This window comes from Schistosoma haematobium, chromosome 1 (assembly GCF_000699445.3).
Source record: "Schistosoma haematobium chromosome 1, whole genome shotgun sequence".
In the NCBI taxonomy this organism is placed as follows: Eukaryota; Metazoa; Platyhelminthes; class Trematoda; order Strigeidida; family Schistosomatidae; genus Schistosoma; species Schistosoma haematobium.
In genome coordinates, this window is record NC_067196.1 from 22,346,806 (window position 1) to 22,362,491 (window position 15,686).

Here is a 15,686-nt window from a genome sequence, read left to right on the forward strand (position 1 = left end):
CTCTATGCATAGTTGAGTTGATCAAGTATTACGACCAGGTATGAGTTTGATGAAGTGGAATCGAAAAACGTATCCAAAGTAGATTTGATTAACTGAGGAAATCAATATATCATACAATAAAAAGCAAATTTATGCAAAAACCTATAAAAGATGAAATAATTAACTCACCTCAATCAATCGTGAAACGTGTATAAGGAACTCAACAGTGTTTTTAGTTGTTGAAACGTCTGATGAAACACAATTTCCTTCCGATGATGATGAAGTAGCAATTGTGGACATTTCAGTGTCAATTGTTTTACAGAAAGTTTTTATTAATTGAGGAATTAAAGTAACTGTTTGTAAAACAACATCTTGTGATTTAATAACTTGTAAGTAATTCGAAGTAAATCCAGCATTCATAGCAACTTCATTAAAAACTGATTGATATAAAGACTGAGGTTCTCTGGAGTAGAGTTTGAGAAAAAAAAGGTATAAAATTAAAGAACTGTAAACTCGAACAATTTATAAAAGATAATATCTTAGTAATGTTTCGATCAGTGGAAGAAAATGAATTTCTAACGCTATACGGTAAGTTACAAAGAGGAAATTGTTGAACACATCGACTTTTAGCTTATATATCAAGATGAAACAATTTAATAGTGCTGTTAAGCTAAAAGATAAAACCAAAAATCAACGAAGGACAGTAATGTTAGCAGGATAGAGTCCTAATTATTGCATTGCTTTGATCAGGCTCAAATCAGAATACACTAGTTGGTAGATGAATAGATAGTATAAAAATATAATATAGTGAAAATTAGTTAAAGAAAGTACTTCAGTTTAAAACATGATGGAAAAATATAATCTAAATGAGATGTGACATTTTTCCCTACTTCTCAATGGTTTTCTAGTTAAATTCAATTACTGATGAGAAATAACCTTGAAAATATGTAAATGAATAGTAGTTGATATGACTGACAATGTTTTAGAATTGACTAGTAAAATAATCACAGTGTGTCTAGTATGCAATGATTATGAGGATAAATGTACTCGTATTCTTTTGATTTTATTATTTAAAACCATACGTATTTTGAGGATAGTTTATTCTCTAAGCTGGACGATTTAATCGTAAGCTTTTCATTGTTTCGGTTGACAACATCATCAGCACACACTTCACTAAGTTATTAAAATGTCTTCACAACTGACTAATTGTATGTTCTGTTGGTCTATAATTTAGCTGGTTGATATTTGTAGGTGTGTGACCGTTGTTTAGATAGTCTTCTCATTTGATTAATGACCTTTGAGTTGTTGATCCTTTTTCTTATTAGGTTGATAGATTGAGTTAGTATCGATGTGTTTATTGACTGATGTGTTACCAGAGTATCATACTTCTGAAGAACTCTCTAGCTTTCCTTTTGTCTCATCTGTCCAGTATTTCAGCATTTTCCTAATCGAGCTAATCCCACTGATATAACTCTTTTCAGTGAACACAACACCATCCTCTTAAAAATACTGAGACTAAGATAGATTTCATTGTCGTAAAGGTGACGAAGAGGATATTTTCGCCTCAGAAAGCTATAGTGTATAATATACGTGATAACCTGTCGTTAATTATAGTAAGCAGGCGCATACTGTACTCTTACAACATGAACGGTGGTGTAGTTGGCGAGTGGACACATCACCGTAAAAATAAAAGGTTAACATGAACTTGAAGTCTAATTGTCCTTTTTGGTTTGCAAAGTCTCTTGACAATGAAACATAGTAATAACATAGACAAGTAAACAAAACCACAGAAAATGAAACTGACTTGGCTAATTTCATTTGTAAAGCTTTAGCAAATTCAACTAATTCACTAGCCATATGTAAACCACATAGAAAGTGTGTTTCTGCCCAATTTCCACTATCATCACCAAAATCATCGCCACCATCCAAAGGGCAATCATCAGCTGATTTTAGTAGACAATCCACATCTAATGATTGAATTAGACGACCAGCACAGTCTTCAATTAGTTGGTCATGTTCGATGGAACAACAAGCATATTTTGAATTCGGAAATGTTGTATTCATCGTCATAACAGTATGTCCATGATCAATTGGATTATCGTCATGAGGATGACGATGAATATCATCAATATTATCATGATTATATGCTTTGATATTAGTGGTGAATGCTTGTTCATTCATAAGACTGCGAGCTTCATGGTACACATGTGAAATTTTCACATGTTTTTGTGATCGTGTTTTTTGAGCTGGCTACTACTGCTACTACTAGTAGTAGTATTATAATTGTCATCATTGTTGAATAATTTAGTAGGCATTAATAAAATATTCAAATATTTTGGTAGATCAGTTAACTTCACAGATGAAATTAGATCGACATTTACTGATTGATTCCATTGTTCACGATGACATTCAGAACAACATAACTGATACAGTAATAACCATAGTTCTTGTAAAGTATGTAATGCGTCTAATCGTGCACATAGGCGCGTCATCGGTAACAGCAAACTGTCTGTAGATCCATAACGATCATAGTTATCATTGCTACTATGATTAGTAATATTCGCAGGGATAATATATTGGAAAGTTAGAGGACCTTCTAACTCAAGATAATGAAGATCATGGATTGGAATCGAATCAATCGTAGCGGATAATTGTGTGGTTAACCACTGCCAACGAGCATCATTTACGGGATGTTCATTTAATAGACGTTTAATTAAACGAAAATATACAGATGGAAAGTGTTTCCAAGCACTTTGATCATGAATAATACATTTCAAATAATTCAATGTTTGTTCCTACGGTTAGATACACACAATAAAATCAAAATATAAGACTGATATTTTTCAAAAGTGAGATTTTAATTACATCACATAAAATATAGTTAATAAGAGTTTAGTTATCAGGAAAATCTGAAGTTGAAATTGTACCACTAGACGTTGAGTCAGTGGTTTTAATGACTAAGCATTGTCGCCAAACCTGAAGGACTTAGTTTGATTCCCGGTAGATTCATAAGTGGGTACTACTACAATGACAAAACACCTATCCAGTAGTCACTGATTTTCGGTTTGGGCACCTGGGCAGTATCACAGCCCTCACACATATCAAATGAGATTTGTGTGGAGCATATGTATTTGGTGTCGCTTTGTACCAATATCTATGTGTTAAAATAAATAAATAAATACAAGATAATACGCTCGTGTCAGTGAAATGGATAGCTATTAGATCGATCCTTGAAAGGGACAGAAAACATTAAAACGAAGCGGGTGCCTAGGGCTTTCTGGTTTTCAACAGATATCTAACACTGAAGTCAGTCCACAATGTGAATATTCGAAAAATATCTTTCTGTCTATTACACATAATCAGAAATTTGAAAGCTATGTTTTAACTCAACTTTTTTAAAAGAAAAACACAGAACATAAAAATTAATAAGATAAAATGAATTCGAGGAAAACAAATTACTTTAAATCTCATCCAAAATACTCGTGCTACTTCTGATAGACCAACAAACAAACGATCAACTGGAGAGAGTTGAATTGGTTTATCTGGTGATTCATTAGTCAATGATATAATATATGTATCAGTAGTAGTGAATAAAATATTGACTTTTAAACGCTGATTATCAATTGTATGAAGAATAATTGAAAAATCTAATTCCGATTTTCTAAACTTTTGAGAGGATACAGTAGAACAACTAAAAATATATAAATAATGTGTGCAGAAAAATAGGAACATAAAAACAATTATAATGAAGTATCATTATGATTATAATAAGTGAAATAATAGGAAGTATACTATCTAGCAGTTCGTTCTGTATCACTCTATCGCTGTGAAACATGGTCTGTGAAAATATCCGTAGACTTTAAGTGTTTGATCACAGCTATGTGCCTGGTTCTACGTTGTAGCTGACTGACTGATGTCTTGGAGATATTACTCGCATGTTGATGTTACAGTAATAGGAAGAGATGATGAATCCGTTGAAAAGAGGTTGTAGATCTTCGTTAAATAAGATAGTTGGGATATGTGTTACGTATGCCTAATTGCTGTCTACTTCGATAGACAATGCTAACCAGTGTAAGAGTAGGATGGAAGAAATTTAAGCCAATCTAAAACGTGATATCAGTTTATAAAGTTGTTGATTGTTAGTTTGAGTGCTGTTGATCGATACAAACTACGCAGTTGAGTTCTATGTGATAAGTGATTTTAAATATTAGTAACATGATTCAAAATCAGTTAAAATGGGGCAGATACAGGTTACCTACAAAGTTGATGGGACTGACTCAATGAATGTTTGAACCACGAATTTGTATCATTTTTCTTTTTTTTAATTCTTTACACACTTTCACGAGGAATGTGACAACATGAACTGCTAGAACATCGTTTCATTCTGTTTACTATACATTACTTTCCCTGACCAATGTACTGAGTAAAGGATTATGTAGTCAGATTTAAGCCGAACTGTTTGTGAGAAAGATATTCGATACCATCTGACTGCTTAAACGGAGGCAGATGACGTGAGATACAAGCTAGCAATCTTCCATATATATATATATATATATATATATATATATATATATATATATATATATATATATATATATATATATATATATATATATATATATATGTAAACACCAGAAACAGAAGAGGTAATCCCCACTGTTGATCAATACATATTGATAAAACCACTAATTAATCAATAACAATAAAGGTAACAGAAAGAAAATTCATTTATCCAGACAGCTGTTCGATTACCTTGTAATACACGAACGTGACTTATTCATCATCATTGTTGTTGTCTTATTCATGCTTATTTCTGAACCGGTTAAACTAATTTGATCCATATCTACTAATGAATTATTGGATAATTCATTTGCATAATTACTAATAGTATTACCGACGGTATGAATATCTATACATGGTGTTAGGCTACACAAACCAAATTGACAAGTCAAAAAGATGAATAGATTATGTATATCTGTATTCCCGATAGTGATTAAGGATTGTGGACAAGGTGGCTGATTTGGTGAATTTGGTGCAAATTCCAATTTGCCAATCAATTGACCAGTTAAAACTAGTAGAGAGAAATAAACAGCAATATAAAAGTGATAAGCATTAAATGTGTAAGAAAACTTCAATATTAATGCAGCTAGTTGGGAATTAGGCATAAGTTATTGAATTCGGGGCTATGAGTTATACTTTTGCATATGTGTATACATATATGCGTAAGAGAGCGCTTGTGACACTACTCGATGACTTAAACCGAAATAGATGAAATTGGGTTCGAATTTGTGAACCAACGGTTAAAAGTCGAGTGTTCCAACCATTCCAACCGTAGCTGCTACTTTGATATGGTGGTCAAGTTCGACTATCTTGATGATCCTCATTAATTTATATTGGATGGAACTCTCGTCCTTTAGGCAACACTATGCCAGACAGGTAGGGGCTAGAGAATAAGTCAGGCTAAAGAAAGCAAACGTAAGGTTTAATAGCGAAGCTGTACCGCCAACCGTAATGGGGTATGGAGCTAGTTAAGTGTTTTCTTCAGACAACTAACATTTTCGATGACCCTGCCTCAAACAGTTGTCCCTTAGGTTCTGTAGTCACGCTCCCAGGTCATGAAGATCACACATAACCCAGTTTTATTTACGCGCCCCTCAAGGAGTGGTTTCATTTTACAGTGTGGTTAAATAGACAAGGGACAACTGCCCTCATACTTCTAACAGAACTCGGGATCAATTAGGAATTATAAAATCTGTAAGTCAGGTTTGGCTTTATCAGGGTGTAGGATGTGACCTACGAAACCAGTATCTTTTTTGATTATCTTTTTAAACGATTTTCACTCTTTTTATTTTGTGTTCAATATTTTGCAAATAACCATATCGTTTTACTAGAGATCAATACCCTTTCTGCTGATTATGTATTGATATCAGTTTACTCGAAGGGAAGGAGTTGTGAGTTAATAGTCATTTCCTGGGAACACAATAAATCCTAACTATCGGTTAACCTGTATGATTGAACATCATCTATTGCGATCAACATTCTTTCTACACTATCATAATACAATAAAACTATTCTCCACAATCATCATTTGTGATAAGGAGTACACCATTTAATGAATTAATGAAATATGCGTTAAATAATCAGTACTTAGCGTACTGGAAAATGGACTAGAGTTAGTCTCTATTGCTAAGCGATAAACTGGTGTTACATATTATAACGATCAAAGATTAGTTGGTTGATTTAGGAAGCTACAATTACTCAATGAAATTTAAAATGACAACTTAGACTAATAGTTAACCACACATAATTTTAGCAGGGATCTAACATTTAAACATAAATAATTAGTTTGATTCGTTATTTGTCACGTATTAAAATTTTCGCGGCTAGGCGGGCGACAAATGTTAAACGACAGAAGTGTAACTTAAATCTAAGTGGTTATACATACACACGTACGCACGCTTGTACTAGGCGATAGTAGAACGTGACAAGCACGATATGATATAAATAAATACATGAAAATTATAAAATAGATGGTTTGTGATTAGCAGCGGGATCCAGAACGCGAGTTTCGTCCCACTTGGGACTCGTCAAATGGATGTACCTGTATTCCAGTAATGATGATCACACTAAGACTCGAACCCACTAACTATCGCTTCGAACGCCAAAATGTTATCGAAAAAGATACTGAATGAAGATGGGTTTGGTACCAAGGAATTATTGATATTCAGGATAGAATATAGATCAGCATCTCTAATGATATATGTAGATCACGCACGAAGTAATCTACTCAGGATGGATGTGTTGATAAAAACTGATTGAAATTTAGTCCCGAGTATCAATTACAGGATAATTCAAACCTTTAGTAATCAAGATACAAAATGGAACTTAGTACATATAATTACCTTCAATGATAAACACCTGCCCAGTACGAAGACAATACAAACAGCCTAGTAAGCAGGGATATAATTGTGGCACTGAATCAGTTGGTAGACAAAATTGAATATTAAACCCATCTGAATTGAATAATTCCGTGTCGTCGAAAGGATATTCAATACCAACAGTATTATTAATTACAAAACAAAGAGATGATTCAAGTTGATTAAATTTTATCGTTAAAAGACGAAGTTCTCTTGATGATGATAATTGTGACTGGTCAGTACGACTTAAAAGTAGATATGCTAGAGTTTGATCACCCGATGTATAACGATTCGATTGTATTGCAAAGTCAACAGCTTCCCAATTTAATGGATCATCTTCAAATGCTATAGTTGAATCGATCAAGGATGCAACGGTATAAACACCACCTATCTGTAAAAAAAGATAGGAATCAGTGTAGACAATGCAGGCACATATAATATTGAAGGTTTAAAATATGTGACTTAACAGTTCACTATCGGGTTGTATGTAAAAAAGCTTCGAAACATTTATTTGAAGTAAAGCTGTAGTATATCAATGAACCAATAGTGAACGTGCCAACTACCCACTTTAGGGTCACGGTCCATATATTGAAATAGGATTACGAGATATGGTTTAGGTTTTTATCACAAATTGACATCACCTATAATCCAAGATACGTAAACTTCATATTATTTTGATTATCAGGATTCAGCTATTATTTTTTACCTTAATTCTTAGAACAATAAATCGTACACTTGTCTTCTCCATCTCCTAACTGGTTAAACAGATCCAAATGGCAAGGTCGCCCTATGGTATAGTGCAGGTTTAACATTTATTTATGTTTGTGTATAGGTGGTTTTATCCATTAAGTAATAATAATAATAATAAAATTTAGAGGTTAATGGTTCCGTTAGTTGCGTTTAAGAACAGCAACCATTTAGTTAAACAGATTCAACTGATAGGCAGTTTCGGCGCTCAATATATTGCATTATATTAATCCATAATTTGATTGTTCTTTCCTAAATTATAACATGAAACTTTGTATAATACAGTTTTGGCAGATACAAGTAATTATATTGGTTAACTTATTTAAATGTCTATTTGTCGTGTCATTAAAGTCAAGGGTTTTTGTATCTTAACTATCCCGATATTGATACCTAGTTTTCAATAGTTCTTCAATTAGTGTCTATTGCTGATCTAAACGTTTTTTTTAAACAAATAAACAATAAAACTTAGTTATTTATGAGAAAAAAGTGAAAAGAATAGTTTTATTTTTATGGAAACATCGTGTCACTTTCAGTGCATACACACACACACACAGAGAGAGAGAGAATTTATTTCCATACCTGAAAGTCCAAATTCTGATGAATTGACCAAATGTCTAATTGGTTTTTATACAGCGCAAAACAAAGACATTTATCGTTATCGGATGCTGAAGATGGTGTACATGAGATTAAACGAATAAATACCTGTACAAAAATAAAAGAAATAGAAGTGTATGGTAAGGGAATATTTAAAACCTACCTATATTTAAGAAATTAGATAAATATCAAAAAATGAACATTGGAACTAATTTGAACATTTAACAGTTCTATAAATAATATAAATGGTGGATTATCAATATACACTTTAGATAAACAAACTTTTATTTGGAAAGTTTTCATAACAAGGTGACATCATCCATCAGTCATATCGGCCATAATGGTACAGATACATTCACCGTTTGTCATTTCTTAGATTTTGAGTTTTAAATTGATCTCCCAGTATTGATTCCGGGAATTTTTCGTTGTTTTATGTTAAATAATGCTCTATATGCATAACGTTTTCGACTAATGCTGACGATGTTATTAATTCTACTAGCTACTCTGAAATTTGTCTTGACAGTATTATCTCGTTATGTGATGTGGCAATGCACATATGTACCAGGTTCTACGTTGCAGATAACTAAATAACTAACTCATTGTGTTTGTTTTAACAGACTGAGGATAAATAAACCTAACTGTCCAATAATCAATGTAAAATCACTAAATTCATATTAACACTACTGTGAGATATTTACTAATAGTAAGATTGTTACCATTAAAAATGACGCAATTCAATAACTACATGAAAGTTTGTTTTAATCGATATTTGAACCACACTTTCTTTTGCATGAGAGTTAATGATGCCTTATTCAATAGTTTAAACTGAAATAGATTAGATGAGAGTCGAACCCGAGACTCGACTATTGAAAATTAAGTGTCTAGATTACTATATCGCTGTCGTGGATATAGAAAAAAAAACAACTTGACGTAAAAAGGTAGTCACTAATATTGTATGAGCAATAGCTCAGTGATTAAGGTGTTTAACTTTCGACCACTAAGTTTCAGATCCAAGCCTTGTCTCACTTCCGCTTGAGCAACTGAGTAGTATTATTACTCACAAGCCCTAACACTTAAAGTGTGGCTTGAAACCGATTTCACGAATCTAAATTTGGTAAATGAGTTAAAATAGAATATTACTATTTTATGGAGTTAAGTTTCATAATTCATTGTGAACGATTCTCCACTGCTATCATTAAATTGGGAAGTACTTTATTTCACTGTTAAGGTGATTCATCATTCAACAATGATAGTGTTGAATATTGTACAAATAAATTTTGTCATATTATATACCATGATTCTTAAATGTTCATTACCTTTAAGAAATGTCTTAACTTTGTTCTGTTGAGAATAAAGAGCGATAAGACATTTTGGGGGGACACTGCTGCGCTTAATTTTTAACATGCAATTACTGACATTTAGCTCATGTGATTTCCGTAGTCATCTATTCGCAGGCTTTCGTCTCATTCATGAACTGTTGTCAGATCTTTTGCTCCTAAATTATTGTAACTTAATCATGAGCCTAATATTGGAATTTGGCACCATAAATGCCCTATTTTGGCATACATCATGTGGTGTGCTATAGTCTACTTGTTCATTTGCTTAATTATGTAAATTTCTGAGTTACATCTACACAGATACATAGAGAGGTTAGCACAACTATAATCTCATCTCACCGGGTCTTGGCGAGCAGGCTTTGTGTAACCAGTTAGTGTTTGCCTAGCAAGTCACTCAGTTAAGCTATTAGGATAGGTACAATTAAGGTCAAATTAATCATAGTCGAACTTACATTTAGCAATCACAAAGTTATATCAAGTAGCATAGAGTATTAAGGATGCTAACAAGTTGTGAGTCAAATCCCAAGTATGTCTAACTTCATTACCAGTATCCATTTGAGGTCATTACAAACATCTGCATTTTATTAGATGATTGAACTTAAAAAAATATGCACATATTTGTCAAACAACCATATCATTACTCAAAAAAGTTTTCCCTCGTTATCTAGTAAGGTGTCAGCATTATAAATAGTAGGTAAAATGATCTTTACATTTGACGATAAATAGAGTACATAGTGATAGAGTGTATTAGTTATATAGGTTGGTTAAGTCATTTATGAGGTCCAGATTTATATGTTCGGCTCTCAACTAGATAGTTTATGCAAGATTTAGTCATAGTAGCCGATGCACACAATCGAATTAGACGGAATAGAGTTCAAACCCGTAGCCTATTAGGTGAAAGCTAAATGCCTTATAACCAAGTGACTATTCAATAATTTCAAGGTAATGCTCAGACGTTCTAGGTTCGACCTTTCCTATCGGGTCATTTAGGTGTACATCGTTAGGATGGGAAGTCAGTCCAAGCAGACAGCCAAACCGCTGAAAACAAGAATAGAATATAAAAGTGAGCTACAGAAAATAAAATTTGAAAGAAAATAGACAGAGTTACCGTAGAAGAGAGAAACATCTTGAGACATAACTGTTACAATAAGATAAAATGAATAAGTTAGTAATACACACGGCTCTGACTTAAGTTAGAATTAGTAAACATAAATGCGAACAATTGTTATCCAGTATGAAAATGACAACAACAAACATAGTATATGCCTTCTACACAACTATTGAAAGAAATGTCAAGTACAAGATATGATAATACAGTAGAAACTTACAAAATTTTCACCACCGCGAGCTGGTAATGATTTCCCTGGAGCACTGGTTGTGGTTGAAGAAACCAAACTGAAGAAATTCGAAACGCGACGACCTAATCCAGATAACAAACCTTGTGAACGTAGGCTTCCATCATTTGTATTGGTTAGTAAACGGGTAACCACATTGTCCTATACGGAAAGAGAAAAGTAAAGTGTGGAAAAAGGCAACTAAACATGCATTTCAAAAAGTCAAAAATGATATATTGTACCGATCGAAATGGATTAGTGAGATCCTTTTTCAATGATAATAATAATAATAATCAACTTTCTTTATTGGAGTTATTTATTTATTTGAACACATAAACATTGGTACAAGGAGGCACCAAATAGATATGCACCACATAAATCATTCGATTTGTTTCAGTAGCTATGTAGAGACATTCTTGATTAGTTGTACATCTTGTGAGGATTAACAAAACTGTAAAGTTCGGGAAGGCTGCTTGTGCTTGTGTAGGTAGCAATACGAGCCAGTCATTCATAATCAACACATAATTTGGCACAAATGTACATTGGTTCAAGTTACCATACTATATCAGGATAACGAGATGAAACCAAAATGATAAATAGTAAACACACTGAAACAATATTAGATGAAATGATGGTGAAAAAGCTTAAAAACTCAGAATACGGTTCGAAAAGAAATAAAAATGTATATATGAGGGAATACTGGGACTCAGGATATAGAACGTAACAAGTCCAGCGGTGGCCTGGTGGCTAAAGCGCTTGCTTTTTCGGCCATTAAGTTCCAGGTTAGGAGCCCACCCAACCTAATTCAATTTCGGGGACCGGATAGTATCATTAGCCCTCACACTAAGTGTGGCTTATACCCACGTACTTAATAAATTAATTGATCCAACTTTTTCACTAGAGAAAAGTGAAGGTACCAGGTAAACGTATGGCCTTGAGACAAATACCAAACAATATCTTATCTACTTGTATTTGATCTAGACAGAATGGCACTGAAGTAGATTTAGTCTCACAATTGATTGATCACTGGGTGGTGATCAATGTCATGTGTGTCAAGTCCTTATTAGTGCAGATCGAATGCTATCGACCATGTTGTAATGTGGACATCAGTCTAGGTGACTCGACACTGCGTGCACTATGTCGGGATTAGATGGTGGTTGGAGGCAGTCGACAGGAAACCCTGGACTCGGGTTTCGTGCTACTTAGCACTCGTCAGCAAGATGTACCTGTAATCTTGAGGGAACTGGTGCTCCCTGGCGGATTCGACCCCGTGTCACCCAGCTTCACAGTCAGAGACGTTACCACTGAGCTATCCGGGCCGCGACCGACCTCCTGTAGGACTGAGATGTAATCACAATTGATTGATCACTAGGTGGTGATCAATGTCATATGTGTCAAGTCCTTATTCAGTCTATAGAATCGACTAGTATAAAACAATTACATACATGGTGAGATTTAAGTGATGCATTTGTATCAACAGAAGAGAAATTTTACTTATCAGTTTACATAGTCCAAAAGAGAATGAACATTGTAGAACTGAAGAACCAAGAAATAGGGGACATAAACTTTCATCAACCACACCGCAGCGACACGAGATGAGTGAGGAGTTCAAAATAATAAATCATCCAATAAAAAACTTTGTAGTGGGAAATTTAAACGTTGAATTAAGTAGGGTATATCCAATAAAATGACATTCAGTTTGAGGAACAAATTGGTGAGGTTATAGTGACTAATGCTGTCAGGTCCATTTTCGTTACTCTAGCTTCCAGATAGACCAATTTATTCATCTTTGAGTCACATTTTGACCTTGTCAATTATTCGCTTATAAATCCCGACTATTTTTATATGAGCGTGTGTGTTAACTCTTTACTCTATTCACTACATATCCGTAATCTATTTTTGTCTGACTATGAATATCGAGTCACGTTTGGTAAAATCGAGTTGGTTCACTCGTCTTCCCCACTGCGCGTCGTTTTATTTCGCCTCACTTTCTTCGCTGCATTTCCCTGATTGTCTGTTCAGATCAACAATTGCATGAAATATACGTATTCCAAATTTATTCTCGTATTTAACTTCTTTAATTCCGTTATTCGCCAACGCGATTTAAGCCGATGATTATATACGAGGATTAGCGGCGTGTATATTTCAATAGCAATCATCCATATGAACGAACTGGAGTCGGATTAAGGGCCACTAAAAGGTAAAACAGTATTTGTATGGTCAACGCTGGATCCAAATAAAGATTAACAATTTAATTCGTTAAGTCCAAACTTAGTGTATTTCTTTTTGGCTATGTCACAAAAAAACCTATTAAGAATAAAATTAAATTTAGGAAAGAACATCTGAAAGCCCTTAAATTGGTTTCTATAGCCCTAATTTGACTTATACAATCAATGAACATACAGATTTTGAGACTAACCTGAGAATTACGTGTATCAATGAGAATAAGATGACCAGTTCGAGTAGCAACAATAAATGCACCAGACTAGAATATAAATAAAAGTTTTAAAATGTAAATTGAATAACAGTCGGGAATAAAATCACTAATTTTTTATTAACAATGAATATCTCACAGAAGACAAGTTAGTTCCATTAGAATTTTTGATGAGGTAAACTGAATACATGAATAAACGTGAATTTCTAGTTTTGATAAGAGAATAATAGAAGCTGAAGGCATTATATAAGTAATCTTATGAAGGTTCTTCTGATACTCTGTGTAAGTGGATAGTATTTACATTGTTTAGTTCTTTGACTTAGCGGTATATACATGTTTGTATCGAAGTTAGTAACTGTCTTTTGTATTATTGTGGTATTTTTTATCACGGAGATTTCATTTTTTTAGTAACATAGACTTAGAGTACACAAAAACAAGAGGTCTGAAAAATATTTACTTAGAAATAGCATCCGATGGTATTTTTCATCAAAATACTAAGTATGTCTTATTTGATTTGACGGATAAATTAGCGAAATCTCAGAATTATTGAATTGAGGGAAACTGTAATAACCACCGAAAGTTAAGTAAATATTGAGGAAGGACTTTCGAAACCCAACGAAACATATGCAAGGATTCTGCATTGTTAATAGTCCTTCAAATGATATTGGCGCAAAGTGAAAAATAATATTAACTGAGGCTACTATTGTTTATGCTGACTGGATTTTACAAGATTAACAAGTCAACTAAGACAAATATTTGCTTCCGTGAGAGATTTGACAACAAATGAACATTTCTACTAACTGAAATGGTTACCTTTTACTTGATAGTCATTCACTCATTAACTCTAAATATAGCTACATAAAAACAGTAGTTTTAATTTTACGTCAGAAACTAAAAATGCTTTCCTTGAAAGACAAGTTTCTGAGGGAGTTAAAATGTAACTTTGTCATAGAAGAACCTTTTAACAGGTTCTGATTAGAATCCAAGTCAATTTCATGCATATTGTAAATTTCATAAACCTGGTTGCTCACTGTTAACTATGAATAGGATTGTAATCATTCTATAGCCCAACGTTGGACCCAAATAGATCACATCGCAATCAGCCACCGATGGAGGGGATCGATAGAAGACTGTCGCTCATTCTGAAGCACATGCTTAGATTCAGATCATGCTCTAGTACGAGCGCGTATTTGCCTGCGTCTTACTGGACGTAGGAAAGACGCTGCAAGGAAACCTCTTAGAGTCCTACTTAATGATAGTCAAGCTAAGAGTATATTTCAGGAACAACTAGGAAAACAGTTAGGCAGCCATGTATGTGATGCCCACCCCGAGGCAGCATGGAACAATATCCGAAAAGCTGTGGAAACAGCAGTGATATCTGCTAGTACGGTAGCCCGTAAAGTTAGGGAGAAACACTGGATCTCAGCAGCATCTATCGCACTGATAGATGCTCGAAAACTCATTCCACCTGACTCTGAACATAATGAAGAGCGGAGTCAGCTTAAGCACAAGCTGAAAAGAAGCCTACGCAATGATCGTGAACAGTGGTGGGTAGCGAAAGCAAGAGAGATGGAAAAGGCAGCGGCAATAGGTAATAGCAGACAATTGTTCAGACTCGTTAAGGAAACCGGATTCAGGAACCCGACCATTAGCGAAACAATCTCAGAGAAAGATGGACATATCATACATTCTCAATCCAGGAGATTGGATCGATGGGCAGAACACTTTAGGGATCAGTTCAATTGGCCTTCAGCCACACTTAAGTTTCCCACGATCTCCAGTCAACCTGAATGGCAAGTTAGTGTAGGTCCTCCGACTCTTTACGAAGTTGAAAAAGCCATAGGAAATCTGAAGCGAGGGAGAGCAGCAGGCCCTGACAGGTTTACTCCTGAGATTTTTAAGGATGATGGTTCAGTATTAGCAGTGAGATTAACTGAAGTCTTAGGTAGAATTTGAGAACTGGACGTAATCCCATCTGACTGGTCTCAATCACTGATTGTGCCAATCTATAAGAAAGGATAAAAGTCCTCTTGTGACAATCACAGAGGAATCACTTTGACAAATATAGTATCTAAAATATTAGCTCCAATAATACTTCAACATCTAACCAAAGCTCGTGAAGAACAGACTAGAGAAAATCAGGCTGGTTTTCGACCTGGACGTGGTTGTATAGATCAGATATTCACACTGCGTCAGGTTCTGGAACTCAGACACACATTCAGACGCCCCACAATGGTAGTATTTCTCGACCTTAAAGAGGCATTTGACTCTAATGATCGTGAGGTTCTATGGCAGTGTTTGTCACTGAAAGGAGTACCAAAGAAGTACATTAATCTTATACAGG

At 34.3% G+C, this 15,686-nt stretch overlaps 1 protein-coding gene across 1 annotated transcript in view; it reads right to left on the minus strand.

Moving 5' to 3' along the window:
* Positions 1 to 15,686, minus strand: part of MS3_00005122 (uncharacterized protein) — a 36,749-nt gene that overhangs the window by 17,438 nt on the left and 3,625 nt on the right. Inside the window, exons 5-12 of the mRNA XM_051213155.1 lie at positions 13,328 to 13,393; positions 10,903 to 11,070; positions 8,223 to 8,345; positions 6,882 to 7,287; positions 4,732 to 5,050; positions 3,439 to 3,670; positions 1,784 to 2,774; positions 169 to 442 (exon numbers count right to left, since the gene is read on the minus strand). Of these exons, the coding sequence (XP_051073426.1) occupies positions 2,196 to 2,774; positions 3,439 to 3,670; positions 4,732 to 5,050; positions 6,882 to 7,287; positions 8,223 to 8,345; positions 10,903 to 11,070; positions 13,328 to 13,393 (1,893 nt within the window). The 3' untranslated portion in view covers positions 169 to 442; positions 1,784 to 2,195. The remainder of the gene's footprint in view (positions 1 to 168; positions 443 to 1,783; positions 2,775 to 3,438; positions 3,671 to 4,731; positions 5,051 to 6,881; positions 7,288 to 8,222; positions 8,346 to 10,902; positions 11,071 to 13,327; positions 13,394 to 15,686) is intronic.